The following is a 17474-nucleotide window of genomic DNA, read 5'->3' as shown; positions in this document are numbered from 1 at the left end:
GAGATGTTGTTACCTGCGAAATACTACCTGTTGGAGCTGAATAATGTAGATTGTAACATTAAAGTGATCTTCATCTCAACTTCTTTAAGCAGTCAAGAAAATTTATCTTAATGGAAAATGCACCTGCATTTATCGATGTCAATGAGGTGATTAAATAAATTGAAAAGTCCATGGCAGTAATTTTTTGGATGATACTGGCTCAGTGGGTCAAATGGCTGTATCCCAATTTATGGTTTATGTTCTTGCTCAACATGCCTGTCTGCATTCATCGCCAGATTATCATCAAAATTTAAAACAGTTGCTCACACACCACCACCGCTAGCTTAATCTTTTTTCCAATGAGCAAATACAAGCTCATTTGTCTTTCTTTACAGCTAAATGACCTAAAGCCTAAACTCATTTGCCACTTGTTTCCTTGAAATCTTTTCACTGTCTCCAGGCAGCTGACCTGATGAGGTAGTGGTGCTCCAAAAGCTTGTGATTTTAAATCGTAAAAGTTGAGCAGACAAATCACATCACCATATCATTCACTAGAACCTATTTGCTACGGCATAATTAGCTTAGCAACCAGGATTATCCTAGTTGGAAGTCAACTCGCTCATCAATTTCAATTCACCCTGCCATTAGATCACTGTTCCACATTAAACTTTACTGCAGAAACAAAGCTGCTCACTTCTGCTATGGAAAGCTGAATCTCAACAGTGCCTTAAGTGTTATTGAGTTATCACATGGCTGGAACAATATTGTGGAAAGGCTCCATGCAAATTACATTTCAATGGGAAAGCTGAATTTAAAAGCAGCTGCCAACTATAAATATTAATACAGCCAGTCAAGTTCTAAAAATAAATACGCTGTCAAGATAAATAAATCACGTCTCAGGCAGACTGGATATTCTGCTTAATCATAGCTGTCACTAAGTGTGGCAGACTGGACTTCCACTCACTCAATGACACTCACACTCAGCCTGTTGACTCTTCCAGGTCAACTTAACATGAATAGTGTGTTTGAGCTCTAGCCACAGCAAATACTATTTTCTTTCTAATTCAGATGTAAGTTACTGCAAGATTAAAACTGAGGAGGGCACTACATCAAACGTTGTTTAGCAGGCAGCTAATGTTGTTCAGTATTAGAGAGGGCAGTTGCAGAGCACGGAACTTCCCAAATCATGCATGCTGAGGTTTCGGGTTTTGGAGAGTCTGAGTCGCTAGATAGATCTGAGAATCTTACAGAAAAGGAGAATCCTAAGGAGAGATGCGGTGGATAAATAAAAAGAGATGACTAGAGCTACCAGTGCCAATTCAACAACTTAGCACATAATGATTCAATCTAATAATAATTTTAACTACCTCACCACATCAGAGAAGGCAAGAGCAACGTCCACAGACTTCTGGGAATGGAATGATATGCGTAGCCACTGTCCTGTGACTTACACAAGGACATTTATCACTTACAAACAATCCTTTGTTGCCCAGCTGAAGTGTTTCAATAGTGTTCTATTCTTGCTCTCCAGTAACGTTTAGCTTTTCGCATGGAAATGTCCTTTTACTCGCTTCTGGAGCTAAGTCACAAGACACAGGTTATAGTCCAACGGGTTTATTTAAAATCACAAGCTTTCAGAGCACAGCTTCTTTGTCAGGTGAAGGAAAGGTGTACAGGCACAGAATATATAGGTGGAGAGATAATGGCAAGATAATTCTAGGTGATTAAGAACGTCAACAGATAAATACCATGAGTGTGAGTAGAGTGTCAACAGGCTGAATAACAAGTCTCTGGAAAGTCGCATGATGAGAGTCTATCAAAAGTCGAGTCTGATACCTATTCATTTTATTTCAGCCAACTGGTTTGTGTCTAGCACCATTTTTACTTTATTATTTACTATTATCTCTCTGCTTTAATTCATCGGTCCATAAGTCATCCTTTTACTTGTTATTCCTCCTGTCAACACTCTACTCACAACTTGTATTTATCTGTTGACATTCTTAATCATGTGGAATTACCTTGCCATTATCTCTTCCCCTATATATTCTATATCTGTGCACTTTCCTCCACTTCACCTGATGAAGGAGCAGTGCTCTGAAAGCTTGAGATTTTAAATGAACCTGTTGGACTATAACCTGGTGCCTTGTGACTTCTGATTTTGTCCAGCCCAGTCCAACACTGGCATCCCCACTTCTGGAGCATGGTGTAGAATACAGCTTTGAGCCGACATCACCTCTAGTGGCTGCAATTCTCCTTTCCTCTCTTCAGCATCCTTTGCCAAGCAGAAAACAGCAAATAGGAGTGAATTTTCAAGAGCTCGCCATTATATTTTATTTAATTAAAACCTTTAATTCAGGCGAGAATAGAATTCCAATCACAAGGTCAAAATTGGTTTATTATAAAAGAAAAACATAGCTTTTGTTATCCTGTCACAGAATATGGACTAGGCCAGCATTTGCTGCCGATCCTTTATTCCCCTTGAGAAAGTGGTGGTGAGCCAAATCTTAGAATTGCAGTAGAATCCACACATGGTGCAGACAGAACCTGTTTGGAACCAATTTCCAGGATTTTGATTTAGTGACAGTGAAGGAACAGTAATGTCATTTCAATTGAGGGTGATGTGTGCCTTTGATTTTGACTTGACTTATTATTGTCACATGTACTGAGATACAGTGAAAAGTATTGTTTTGTGTGCTAACCAGACAAATCATACCTTACACAATTACGTCAGGGCAATAGAGCAGAAGGCAGAATATAGTGTTACAGCTACAGAGAAGGTTCAGAGAAAGAACAACTCATATATATAAGAGGTCCATTCATAACTCTGATAATAGCGGGCACTGGTGTTGAGGATTATTGTGGAAGAGGTGTTGTCACCTATATTTACTGATTGCAGTCTGAGGGTCAGGAAGTTAAGGATCCAATTGTAGAGGGGGGAGTAGACTCCTCGGTCTCAGAGTTGGAGGTGAATGCTGATGTTGAAGGGCCTGCTAAAGTGATTAAATAGCAATATGACGTGGGTGACCTTCTCATTCAGATGTTCCAGGGATGAATATAGGGCCAGAGAGATAGCTTCTGCCACGGACCTATTGTGATGATTAGCAAATTGTAGCGGATCAAGGCAATCTGGGAGGATGAAGTTGATGTGTGTCATTACTAACCTCTCAAAGCACTTCACACTGATGGATGTCAGAGCCACTGGGAGGTCGTCATTAAGGCACCTTGCCTGATTATTCTTTGGCACTGGGATGATAGCGGTCTTCCTGAAGCAGGAGAGGTTAAAGATGTCTGCAAATACTTCTGCCAGCTGGTCTGCACAGGATCTGGGTACACGGCCAGGACACCATGTGGGCCAGTGGCTTTCCATGGGCTCACTCTCAAGAAGGCCGAGCTAACATCTGCAGAGAGGCCTGTGGGTACAGGTGCACCCAAGGGCAGGTGATATCATTTCACTGGCCTTCTGTTCAAAATAGACAGAATGCATTCAGCTCATCAGGTAGGGATGCATTGTTGTCAGTGATTCACTTTGTAGCCCATTATCGTGTAAGCCTTGCCACTGTCAACATGTCTTTGTTTGAGTAGTCTGGGATTCTAGTTTAGTCTGGTATTGTCTCTTGATGTCCCTGATGGCTTTGTGAAGATCACATCTCAATTTCCCGTATAGGCCATGGTCACCCAAAGTGAAAGCCTCAGACATGGTTTTCATGGGGAGTGGATCTTCTGGTTCATCTATAGTTTCCGGTTGGGGAACAAACTCTTTCGCATGCAGTCCCCAACACACATACGGACGAGGTCTGTGATGAGAATGCTGTACAATGTGATGGAGAGATGACTATCCTCTCTCTGGTTGGAGATAGCCATTACCTGGCACTATATAGCACAAATGATACATGCCAGTTATCAGCCCAAACCTGGTTTCATTCTGAAGGGTCCCAAAACTTTAACTCTGCTTTCTCTCCACAAATGCTGCCAGACCTGTCGTGTTCTTCCAGCAATTTCTGTTTATGTTCCTGGTTGCTGTCCAGGCTTTGTTGCAAATTGTTACTCATTGCTTAATGGATCTGAGGAGATGTGAATTGCACTGAACATTGTGCAAATATCAGTGCACACTGTCACTCCTGACCTTACGATGGAGGAAAGATCATCGACAAAACAGCTAACCTGAGCAACTGCTGCAGTGCTACCTGAAATTGAGGCAATCAACTTCCAAGAACCACACCATCTTTCTTTGTACTCCAAACCGAGGGTCTAGGAACAGAGTATTACTGTGTCGAGCCTCGAGCCTCTTGACACCACAGCCAATACCTTCCATCACTCTGATGATCATCAAGAGCAGACTCATGGAGTGGTAATTGGTCAGGTTGAATTTGCCTAGCTTTCGTCATCTGGGATATGACAGGGCAATTTCTACATTATCCCGTGTAGTGTTGAAGCATTATTGGAATAGCTCGACTATGGGCACTGCTAGTTCTGAAGCAGAAGTTTTCAGTGCTATGACAAATGTTTCCATGGACTGGAATCTGGCAATAGCCTGCTAACCCGTTCCAGGTAAAACTATCCACAAAAGAAGGCAGAAGAATATGCTTGATTTACCTAATGCTCAGCTCGACATAGGAAAGACTCTAAGTCAAATTCTAATGGTAGAATAGTACAAGAAGTCTCCCCAAAATACACAGAGTGGCATAACTGAGTTGTGCAAGTCACATGTTCCAGAGTTTCATCTTTGTTTTGTGCCAATGGAACAGATAATCTGGACCACATAGGTTTTACTGAATGTCAGAGAAAAGGATTACTCTTACTTTGTAGGTTGTCGACTCCACCAAAATGAAAACAGCATGTAAAAACAGGACAGCCTGGTGTTAAAAAACATCAATTTTATTCATTCAGAGGATGTGGGGCTCATAAGCAGCAGCCTGCATTTATTGCCCATCATTAATTATCTCGCAGAGGGAGGTAGTGACCTGCCTTCTTGAACTGCTGCAGTCCTTTGCTGTATGTGCTCCCACAATGCTGCTCAGGAGGGATTTCCGGGATTTTGACCCAGTTACAGTGAGGAAACAGTGATATATTTCCAAATCAGGAGCTTGTAAGCAACAGTGTTCCCACGTATCAGCTGCAGGTTTTAACACTTGCCTTTTTATATCCTCCTTCCTCACTGTCCAAGGCTGTAAGCACATCTTCCAGATGAAGCAACATTTTACTTGCACTCCTTTCAAACTGAGTGACTATACTTACTGCTCACCTGCAGTCTACCATATACTGGTAAGGTCAAACATAGACTAGGTGACCAATGAACATCTCCACTCCATACATAAGAATAACTCTAACCTACCAATTGCTCACCATTTCAATACAACATTGTGCTCTCATACTAACATTTTAATCTTATCTCTACTGCAGTGCTCGGAACATAGATTTACACACTCTAGAGGAAATGCATTTCAGTTTCCAATTCATTTTACAGCTTTCAGGACTCAACATTAAATTAAACTACTTCAGAAATCAAACCCTGTTCTCCATTTTCACTACACCATCTTCCATAGTGGGATAAGAACCCATATCCCATGACACAGACTTGGGATTCTGGATTACCAGCCAGAAATCCTATGTGGTATATTCATAAAATCCAATAGCCTCCCAAAAAATATAAGCAATTAGCAAAACTAATAAGTGTTAACATTTATTACAGTGAGAGCTGAATACAAAAGCAGAAATATTATGCTTCATGTGATGTTATTGTGGCGTAACTGGTGAAACCACATCTTGTATACTGTATAGAGTACTGGTCACCATATTTAGGAAGTTTGTACATGCACTGGAAGAAGTTCAGAAAAGGTTTGACAGACTAATATAAAGGCAGGTTGATTTACAAGGAAAGATTGAACAGGCTAAGTTTATATCCTAAGTTTATATAAGTAAGAGGAGACTTGATTGAAACATATTGGATCCTGAGGGGTCTTGACTGGGGAGATGTACATAAAGGATGTTTCCTCTTATGGAAGGATCTGGAACTATGGTTCACAGTCAAAAAAATAACAAGTCACCCACTTGAGACAGAGATAAGGTGGATTTTGTTCCTCACAGATTTATGAGACTTACTGAAAAACTTTATGGAAACAACCTTTGAATACGTTTAAGGCAAAAATGCATAAAGTTTTAGTAAACAGATGGTGAAAGGTAAACAGGGATAGGGGAAATGTGGATTTGAGGGTATAATCAGATCTGCAGCGATCTTATAAATGATGGAGCAAACTCAAGAGGTTGAACTGCCTCCTATTCTCTGTTTGTATTTTCACATGACCCAAAAAACAAGGTTTTGCATGAGCAATAACATTTTTAAATGGTAAACTTCATTCCAACTGTGCCAAATTAAAAGCAAACATCTTTATACAAAGATCTCACTATGGTACAAATAGATTTGAGTGTCACTCTAGTTTCTAGTCTTTGACATTTAGTAATCACGTCTCCTGTGGTAGCCTGAATATGTAAATTTTGAAACACCCTTTAAATAATTCTGCTCAACCAGGTAAACTGATCTTCCACTATATTTTTAAGTGTGACCAACGTATGCTAGAATTGTAGAAATACATTGAGTGCAATTATTCGTGCTTGCCAGCAATGTAACTGGAATGATGGATGTATCTTCCTAACAGGCTGATAAAGCAAGGAAACAATGGAAAGCTATAATCTGATCAACTCTGCCTATGTATTAAAGATTGTCCTGAGAAAGATACGATTTGCACAGCAAGCACAGATCGTTGGCATGAAATCTCAATAGTAACGACACAGAAAGACTACCAATTCCAAACTGTAGCACTTTTAAATCTTTAACCACAATGCATTTTAATCAATGAACCCACAACAATTTTTTTTTAAATGAAAAGTTGAAGTGAGCAGCCTACCTAACCCCGGTGGAACATCAGGGCACATCGGTAAAGGCTTCTTCGTGACTGTAAGGTTATGGTCCAACTTCCTGCTCGACACAAAGTGATCTTCGTTCCCCAGGAATGTCAGTGAGGTCCCATTGGGCTTTGAGATGTTAAAGTATTGATGCATCTTGGAGAAATTCCTAGTATTAAAGCGGCTGAATATGTCAAACCTTTGGGTGTAGATGTCCAAGTAGAAGATGGTCATTATAAGAAAGTGCACAAGACACAACAAGAGTACCGCTTTGCATATTCTTTCCAAAGTCTTCCCTAACATCAGTCTGGACATTTTCTGTACACAGCAAGTCAATGGAGCAGCACATTAGCTTATCTTCCAGAGCTTCTGTCCATTCCAAGTACTACCTGTGAAATGAAAAGATTGTATTTATTAAATCTTTCCAATATTTACAAAGGAGTGACATCAGAGGTGATTGAGGGGTTGGGGTAGAATCAACATCAGAATAACTTTAAAATATTGACGTTGGAAGCTAATCAAATTGTGTCCTTTTGGGGGAGGGGGGAGAGAGTGAGAGAGAGAGAGAGAGAGAGAGAGAGAGAGAGAGAGAACAAACAGCCTGTAATCTACAATGTCCTTCTACTTGGCTGTCCATGTCTCTTTCATGGTGTGGTTTTATGCCCATACTACATGTTTGGATTCAAGGCAAACTGATCGAGAAGAACTGTATTCAGACTTGGGCTTCTTTATAACATTGTATTACATATTAAAACTAAACATTACAACACAGACATACAAGACTCTGATCTTACCACTATATTATTCATAGACCATTTCCCACATCTATTTCTCTTTCCTCTCTCTCAGCTCTGACCACACTGTGCTATTTATGCCCGGTGAGAATCAACACCTTGACATCGTCAAAAGGTTGTTCCAGGGTATTAAAGCCCTTACTGAACAATATCTACATCACAATTGAAGCACATATCATTTTATTTTGTGGAGAAGAACTGTTTTAAGACAAAGGATTGTGGAAGGAATTACTGTGCTTTTTAAAACAAGTTACTGAAACTCTGTGTGGTCTTTACATTGCTGCATTCTTTAGCGTGGAAAAAGATGTGAATAAAGGAAGCAATGGCCTTGTGATATTATCACGAGACTATTGATAGAGACCCTGGTAATGATCTGGGCACTCTGGTTCAAGTCCTATCATGGCAGATGGTGGAACTGGATTCAATTAAAAATCTGAAACTAAGATGACCACATAACAGCTCACTTGTCAGGAGAAACCCATCTAGTTCACTAATGCCCTTCAGGCAAGGAACTCTGCCATCCTTACCTGGTCAAGTCTGCATGTTACTCCAGAATTGATTCTTAACTGTGCTCTGGGCAATTAGGGATGGACAATAAATGCTGGCCTAGCCAGTGACACCCACATCCTGTGAATGAAATTTTAAAATTGGCCCAGCACCTGGGTGAGTAGGGTCAGTGTGGATTTACTGACAACAAGTAGCTGATTAGTTTGTGCAACTGGGACTAGGTGTGAATGCTAAAAGTCAGTCAGATAATAACTCTCTGATTGGTTCCTGGATAGCTGAACAGCTTCTGGGTGTGACAGATGCACAGTCAGAAGCCTTTGATTTTCTGCAAGATCAGGCTGTGTCTCTCCCTCTCGCTGGTAAAAATACCTGAAGCAAGCTTGTTATTTTCTCAGGATAGTTGCTCTAAGGTGGTGCCCTTAACCAATAAATATGAGACATTTTGTATACCAATCACCCATGTTTCCTGTGAATAAGAGATGGAACCCGAAGAAAAAAGAATAAAGAACAAAAAGTCCAAGCATCATCCCTGCGAACCCTGCAGATTGGTGCTATTGAACTGTCATTTCCCTCTACCAATAAAACCAGAGTTATTTTGTTCATTTGTATGTGTGTGTACGGATTTTAAAAAGGGTTTAATTAGTAGACGTATATTTTGATAGCTCATAGTTGTTTACTGGTGATTAGAAGTTACGAATTTGTAATAAACAATAATTCTTGTTAAGAACTGGAACCTGGTCAGTGTTTTCTGTTAACATGATTCCATCAAAACAATAAATCAGGGACTTTATATGCTTTTGATTAGATCCTTAATTTTGTGGTGATGCTGAGGGGTAGGAAGACTTGAGCATCAGTGCACTTTACCACAAAGGTCATAACTCTCTACTCCCTTAAGAAAGGCACCATACTCAGTTCTCTTACGTCATACATTCAACACAGATGGAACTGGAAAAAGATAATTCCCAATGACAGAAGCTAGTATAAACTGGCTTCATATTTGGCAAAACAGTGCAATACATTGTGCTTTAAATTACAGCATACCTTACGCCTACAAACTTAGCAATTTCGTTAATCTTCCTAAAATCTCACCGAGATACAACAGAATTCTGTTGGTGGAACATTGTAATATGAAGAAATTGACCTCAATCAATCATCCAATTCATGTATTCCAAGTTTCACCTTATGAAAATCACTTAGTAACTCATTCCCAGTTTAAATGAGAGAGAGGAGAAAAGAAAGTGGGAGAGAGAGGGGATAAACTTGCATATACACAGATGCCCCTAAATCCTCAATCCTTCTTGCATTTAGTAACATCATAATTTCTAACTGATATGTTGATGATTAGCTAGTTTCCCTGTCAATCATACCCCCAGAAAGCATACCTGGAAGTAATTTCACATGGGTATTTTGTTGGCTGCACTCACTGCAATCTTGCAGGTGAAAACATCCTGTTTTTAAACTGGAAGATGCTGTTCTGTTTTTAAACTACTCTTTGCTGTCTGCTGAATTCTGCAGTAAATCAGTAAATATTCCAATGTCATCAACAGATAATCAATATATTACAAAGTCCTTTATAGTTAATTGCTTTTGAAGTGGATTTTGTAGAGCAAATATTGGGGAATAAAGGGTTAATCAAATTCATCAAAGATCCTGAGACAGCACCTTCCAAACTCATGACCACTTTCAACTAGAAGAGAAACAGCAGCACATCCATGGGGACACCACCACCTGCAAGTTCCCCTCCAAGCCATTCACCATCCTCCTGACTTGGAAATAAATCCCCGTTCGTTCACTGCTGCTGGGTCATTCCATTCCTAATGGCATCGTGAATCTACCGAGAGTATATGGACTGCAACAGTTCAAGAAAGCTGCTAACCACCATCTTCTCAAGGGCAATGAGGACAGGCAATAAGTGCTGGTCCAGCCAGCAATGCCAATGCCTCCCAAGTGAATGAAAAAAGCTATACCTTCATTCTAAACACTGCAGAAGGAGATTGTCATCATGACATCAGGTCACATGGAAACGTTATTGAAACTATTGAGTGTCAGCGATGTCCTTTCTTACTATCCTCTTTTTATAAACCTGTTAATGTTCATTCATCTGAGCACAGACCTGATCCTACTATGCACTGATAAACAGTGCCAGACTCTCAGGACCAGGGGCTAGCTATAAAGAGCACCTGAATTGAAGGCCAGTGCTACACCCTAATAGACATTACAAAAGTCTTTCTTTTTCTCAGCATTTCAGAGCTTGAACATCAATGTGAATTAGTAACGGAGAAAAACATGCTGCTATAACTTGAGTAATGAGCCTACATTTGAAGAACCCTTGAGAGAAGAGGAATCTTGGTTTAAATTTGCAGAACACTATCACACAAAAGCAAGCTCTCATTAATCATAGAGATCAACTACATAATGATTACCATCTTTTGCAGGAGGAATCAGAAATAAATGGTGGAGAGCAGGACACTTATCAGCAAGCTATTTCAATCACTTGGCCGAGTTGAAGACTGCTAAGCAGCTAATATATTCTGAATGTTCTACAATTGTCCCATTTCCTCTCAAGTCTGTACCAGAGCATAAGCAGGAATTTCCTACAGATTCTAGTCTAGAGCTTATTCAATTGGTGAAATCCTTTCAGCTGGAAGTGCAGACATCTTCTTGTGTGCCTTACATGGCCTCGAACCGAAGCCAATGTGAGGGCGATGCCATTAGCTGAAGAAAGCTAAGTTCCTACACTAGAAGTGCAAGGAAAATCCTCATTTGCTTATGTCCAGAATTGATTTCAGAATGTTCTTTCTTTTTCTTTTCATCTACCCGATTCAATAGGAACATCCATTCAAGAGCAGGCTATTCAGCCCATCGACCCTGTCCCGCCATTCCATACGATCATGGCTGATCAAACGCTTCAATGCCTTCTACTCTCCCATAACCAAGGATACTGTATTAAAACCCAACCTTAAACATGCTAAAAGACAGAGTCACACAACATTCTGCAGTATAGAATTCCAAAGATTCACACAATCCCCTGAGTAAAACAAGTTCTCCCCATTTGAACCTGAGTGCCATCTCCTTTATTTTTACAAGTGTGCCCTTGGTTTTTGACTCCCCAACCAAGGAAAACATCTTACCTCCTTCTACCCTGCCCAATCCTTTCAATGAGATCACCTCTCATTCTTCGAAACTCTAAAGAATACAGGCCCAGTTTTCCCAATGTCTCTTCATTGTACAATCCTGCCATCCTAAAAACAAGTTTGGTGAGCCTTTGTTACATAACAACGTTCCCAAGACAGGGTGCTTAAAGCCATGTACAGTACTTCAGGTGTGGTCTAACCAAGCTCTTATACGTGACACTTCAAGAACAAGAACACTCATGATTCCAACACTCAAATCTTCTCGTAAATGACACTAACATTTTATTAGCTTTCCTTTCTAATAGCTTGCTGCACTTTAGCCTTTACTGACATATTTACAAGGACACCTAGGTCCCTTTGTGTATCTACACTTTCCAACCTCTTAACATTTAAGGAATACTCTGCACATCCGTTTCCCCCATAAAAATGGATAACTTTACATTTTTTCACATTATATTCCATAGACCATATACTTACCAATTTTCCGAGTCTGTCCAAAACCTCCTGAAGCCACTTTACATCTTCCTTACAAAACACAATCTCACTTAGCTTTGCATCATCTGGAAATATTACATTTGGTCCCCATCTCAAAAGCATTGATGTATATTGTGAACAACTGGGAACAAGCACCGATCCTTGCGATACCCGTTATTCTCAGCCTGCCAATATATATTCCTACTCTCTGCTTTCTGGCTATTAGCCAATCATTAATCCAAGATAGTCGACAACCTTCTATCCCATGTGCTTTAATTTTCTAACCAGTCACTTCGGGAGGACTTTACCAATAGCCTTGTGAAAACCTAATTAAACTAAACTTATCGCATCTCCTTTATCAATTTTTTTTAGAAACATCTTCAAAAATCTTCAGACATCGCAGCCTAAGGGCCAGTTGCTGTTAGAAGCTGCCATCCAACTCCAATGTGTTCACCTTACAATGAAAAGCTATGCGAGTCAATATGTTCCAAAGACATATAAGAGAGCAAAGAGCACTGTCGGAGATTGATGCCTCAGGTGAAAGAGACTTGGAGCGGAAAGTAAAAGTTGGCTGAAAACCATAAATAATTCATGAGATTAACAATTTGTGAGAAGAACAAACTTAGAGGAAGATGTGGTGTAAAGGGTTAATTGTACTTTTACCTTGAAATTAGCTGCTGAGTAATGGATAAGGAACTATGAGATGGTGATACCAAATCATATGGAACTGAGTATAGGTCATCCTTATATTAAGCAATAGTTGCATTCTTGTGCAACCCCGCATTAACAGAAAAACCATGCTTTAGAAACAGCGCACAAAGTGTTGGTGATGTAATCGCATTATTGCCAACACATGCTTTAAAAGCTCACGCTTTAGAAACAGTGTCCCCCCCCCAACTCGTCAATCGCATTACAGTGAATTTGTATTAACGAAACATGTGTTATAGCAGAGCAACCTGTACAGAATCTGTAATAAATCAGAAAATTCATTCACTGGATGTAGGCACGGCTGGCTAGGTTAGCATTAATTACCAATCCCTCATTAAGAGTCAACTACATCGGTGTGCGTCTGGAGTCAGCTGTAGGCTCGACCAGGTAAAGATGGCAGTTTACTTCTCTGCAGGACATTAGTGAACCAGATGGGATTTTCCAACAATTGAAATTGGTTTTGTGATCATCATTAGACTCTTAGTTCCAGATTTTTGTTGAATTCAAATTCCAACATCTGTTCTGGCAGGAGTTGAACCTGGGTCCCCAGAACATTATCTGAGTCTTTGGATTAACAGTTTAGTGATAATACCACTCGGCAATCCCCTCCCCTACTGTCCTCTCCTACTATCCTTTGTATACAGTTATAATCTATGTACTATCATTTTACAGTCACATCCAATAAAGCCTGCTAATGCCTGTTAAGACAGCAACAGCGGAGTAGGCAGCATCCAGGCTCAGCCCAGAGCTCGCCCTTTCCCTCTGCGGCCCTTTCGTTTCCTTTTCTCGTTCTTCTCTTTTTTTCAATCTTACAGTTTTTTTTAAAAAGAACTGACACTATGGAGAGAGCAGGAATGATGGCACAAAGTGTTGCAGCAGATGTCGGCATGGAGTGGGGTGGTCAGCCAGTCCTAAGCGGAGCAGGGCGGCCAGCAGTCGGTGGGCCAGGCCAGAGCAAGACAGCCAGCGAGCTGGGGGCCTGCAGCAGGGTGGCTGAAGGTCAGCAGGTCAGGCCTAATGCAGTAGGCCTATCACAGATGGCAGTCAGGGTGGAGCGGGACAGCCAGCGGGCTGGGAGTCAGCAGGCTGGGGCCTGATGCAGTAGGCCTATCACAGATGGCAGTCAAGGCCTGCGAGCCCTGTTGAGGTCAGCCCAGCGCAGGGGAGAGCAAGATTATGTGTGGAAAGCTCCCAGCATGGAGAGACTGCAGACTATAGAAAGACTGTAATGTCCATCTTTTAAGTTCATTTCTTTATTTTCCTAATTTATTCTATGAACAACTGTAATGTAGAACATTTAACTCTTTTCTCTATTTCTCCATTTTTGTACCTAATCTATTTTAGTACCCAAGATTGATAACTAGGTGACTGAATACAAACTTGACAAGAACAGGTTTGGATCTGAGAACACTCCTCAGTTAGAATCCTAGAGATACACTGCACGGAAACAGACTCTTCGGTCCTACTTGGCCATGCTGAGCAGTAATCCTAAATAAATCTAGTCCCATTTGCCAGCATTTGGCCCATATCCCTTTAAGCCCTTCCTATTCATGTCACCACCCAGATACCTGTTAAATGTTATAATTGCACCAGCCTCTATCACTTCCTCTGGCAACTCATTCCTCTGGCAACTCATTCCATACATGTAACATCCTTTGCTTAAAACAAGCTGTCCCTTAGGTCCCTTGTAAATCTTTCCCCTTTCATTCTGAAGCTATGCCCTCTAGCTCTGGACTTCTCCCACCCCAAGACCTTGCCTATTTACCCTATCATGCCTCTCATGATTTTGTAAACCAGTATAAGGTCACCCCTCAGCCTCCAACACTCCAGGGAAAATAGCCCCAACCTACCTAGTCTCTCCCTAGAGCTCAAACCCCTCCAACCCCAGCAACATCCTTGTCAATCTTTTCTGAACCCTTTCACGTTTCACAACATCCTTCCTTTGGCAGGGAGACCAGAATTGCACACAATATTCCAACAGTGGCCTAACCAATGTCCTGCACAACAGCAACATGACGTCCCAACTCTTGTACTCAATACTCTGACCAACGAAGGAAAGCATACCAAACGCCTTCTTCACTATCCTGTCTACCTGTGACTCCACTTTCAAGGCGCTATGAACCTGGGTCTCCAAGGTCTCTTTGTTCAGTAACACTCCCCATTAAGGACCTGACCATTAAGTGTTTAAGTCTTGCCCTGATTTGCTTCCTCAAAATGCAGAACCTCACATTTATCTAAATTAAATTCTATTTGCAACTCCTTGGCCCACTGGCCCATCTGATCAAGATCCCATTGTAATCTGAGGTAACCTTCTTCGCTGTCCACTACACCTCCAACTTTGGTGACATCTGCAAACTTACTAACCATATCTCCTATGTTCACATCCAAATCATTTATATAAATGACATAAATCAACAATGTAGCCCAACGATATTTCCTGGGAACCAACTTTACTTCCACATTTAAGCATCCCTATCTTGCGAAATTATTCTTTGCACCTGCACTTGTAAAGTCAGTTAGGATGGCTAGTAATGTCTTATTTAGTCTAGTTATTTCTATGCTATAAGGGAAGCATTGCCTGCTAATCTTTATTATGGCACACTATGGTTAATTCGGGAATGCAGCTTTTAGCTGCTTTAAGCAGAATTGTCAATTTGCAGCAGCGATCTTTGTGGCACTCCACTGGTCAGAGGCCTCTAGTCTGAAAAGCAACCCTCCACCACTAGCCTCTGTCTTCTGCCTTTGAGCCAGTTCTGCATCCAATTGGCTAGTTCTCCCTGTATTCCATGTGATCCAACCTTGTTCATCAGTCGACCATAAGGAACCTTGTCGAATGCCTTACTGAAGTCTATATAGATCACGCCCGCAGCTTTGCCCTCATCAATTCTCTTTGTTACTTCTTCAAGTTGAAAAAAGCTTGTGTTGTGCAGAGTTGAACTGCAAACATGGGAATGAACCCTCAACTCTGTTCTCTCATTTAATTAGATAATGGTTGCTCTACACTCCAACTTCACATACCTGCCTCTATTGCATAACCCCAATATCTTTGGTTAACAAAAGCCTATCATATAATTTTTAGATTAGCAATCAATCCAGCATCAATTGATACTTTCAGAAGAGAGTTCCAAACATTTACTCCTTTGTGTGCAAAAATGTTTGCCAATCGGATTCTAGAAAGATCTAGTATCTCTACCCTAAGTCACTGATTTGTGAAATAGGGTGAAATGGGAAAAACTCTGTTCTCATTAAAAGCTTTGAAATCACCCCATAACCTTCTAAATTCGAGGGAACACAGCCCCAGTTTAGGTTATCTATTCTCATAATCTTGCCCTTAGAGTCAAGTTAGCACTCTTAAAAAAAAGTTAATACTGAAATAGCTAAAAGGCCAAGACCTCCTTCCTAATGTTCTAAACTTAGAACTGCTCACAGTCTGCCAACTGTGGTCTAACAAGAGTTTTGTATATCTGAATAAAAGCTTCGATCCATTTATGTTCTATCCCACAAGATATATATTAGTTTTGCAGTGGAGGTTCAAAATGTAGGCCATGAGTATTAAGGCTCGTTGCACTGGTAGCAAAGCGTGCCAAGACCTGAGCGAGCTCAAGTTATACCATCAAAGCTATCTATGCAAGATCACACTCGTTACCTGAATATAACGCTGCATGAACAGGAGCATCCTCCAGGTGAGAGATTCCCATTCTCGTGCAGCAACAGCAGTGGAAAGGCTAATCACCTTCCAAAATGTGTTCTCCACCCTCAACCTACCACTGGTCAAGGATCACAGGGTGGGTAGCAGAAATGAAAGGAAGATACCATGGCAGACTACTGAAGAAAATTGTTTTGTTACCTCTACAGCCATGAAGAGAGCAAACTTTATCAATGGTTTTCAATTTGTGTAATAGCGACAAGGTGAGAAATGTACCACAAGATTATCAGGAAGCAGTGCCACTTTATCTGCAGACACCAGATGCATGTACTGCAGGGGGTAGGGGGAGAGCAGCTCCCAGTGGATGGTGCACAACGGTGGCACTCAGGGTCTGCGACCAGTGAGGCTGTCCCCTTTGACCTTTACCCTTTTCCCGGGCTGAGTCAGAGCCCTGCATGCGGGGGGAGGGGGGAGAACAGCTGCTGCCACTGGGCTTCCTCTCAGTGCCTGGGCATCATGGCAACCTCTGCAAGATGGGCACGCATTGAGAGAGATGGTTGGATGACAGCCAGATGGATAGTGGGCAGGGAGCAAGGAAGCTGTGGGGGAGCTTTACCAATCGCTTGGTATTGCCATGCCTACTATGGCCTTCTAAATGCAAGCAAATGTGGTATTTATGATTAATCTTCTCTGCTGAAGTAAGTGGGCGTCTGGAGTTTTTTCTCTCATTGAAGTGTAAAGGTTGGCATCTTTATAGACAAGGAGAAAGTGAGGACTGCAGATGCTGGGGATCAGAGCTTAAAAACGTGTTGCTAGAGAAGGGCTTATGCCCGAAACGTCGATTCTCCTTCTCCTTTGATGCTGCCTGACCTGCTGCGCTTTTCCAGCAACACATTTTTAAGCATCATTATAGACAACACAGTGGCTCAATGGTTAGCCCTGTTGCCTCACAACGCCAGGGACCCAGGTTCAATTCCAGCATCAGGCAACGGTCGGTGTGGAGTTGGTACATTCTCTACCCACCTGGGTTTCCTCCAGGTGCTCCAGTTTCCTCCCACAGTTCAAAGATGCACAGGTTAGGTGAATTGGCCCATAGTGCACAGGGGTGTGAAGGCTAGGTGCATAAGTCAGAGGAAATGTACAGTAATAGGAGTAAGGGAATGAGTCTGGGTGACATAGTATTCGGTGTGGGCTTGCTGGCCAAATGGGCTGATTCCACACTGTAGGGATTCTATGATTTTATGATCACCCGCAATAACAAGCCTTGCATACCCAGTTCTGAAAAGGCAAAGACATACTACTGTTTGAAAAAGAAACTTTAAGAATTGCAGA

General features: G+C 41.4%; 1 protein-coding gene across 2 annotated transcripts in view; it reads right to left on the bottom strand.

The window, feature by feature from the left end:
* b4galt2 (beta-1,4-galactosyltransferase 2) overlaps positions 1 to 17474 on the bottom strand; it is a 550978-nt gene that overhangs the window by 461693 nt on the left and 71811 nt on the right. For both annotated transcript variants that reach the window (XM_043699063.2, XM_043699065.2), the window contains exon 2: positions 6882 to 7268. In XM_043699063.2, coding sequence (XP_043554998.2) covers positions 6882 to 7194 — 313 coding nt within the window. In that variant the 5' untranslated portion in view covers positions 7195 to 7268. The remainder of the gene's footprint in view (positions 1 to 6881; positions 7269 to 17474) is intronic.

Source organism: Chiloscyllium plagiosum, unplaced genomic scaffold (genome assembly GCF_037043375.1).
Source record: "Chiloscyllium plagiosum isolate Xiang-an unplaced genomic scaffold, Cpla_swu_hap1 HiC_scaffold_9, whole genome shotgun sequence".
NCBI classification, from domain to species: Eukaryota; Metazoa; Chordata; class Chondrichthyes; order Orectolobiformes; family Hemiscylliidae; genus Chiloscyllium; species Chiloscyllium plagiosum.
This window is presented reverse-complemented; position numbering and strand designations above follow the sequence as displayed.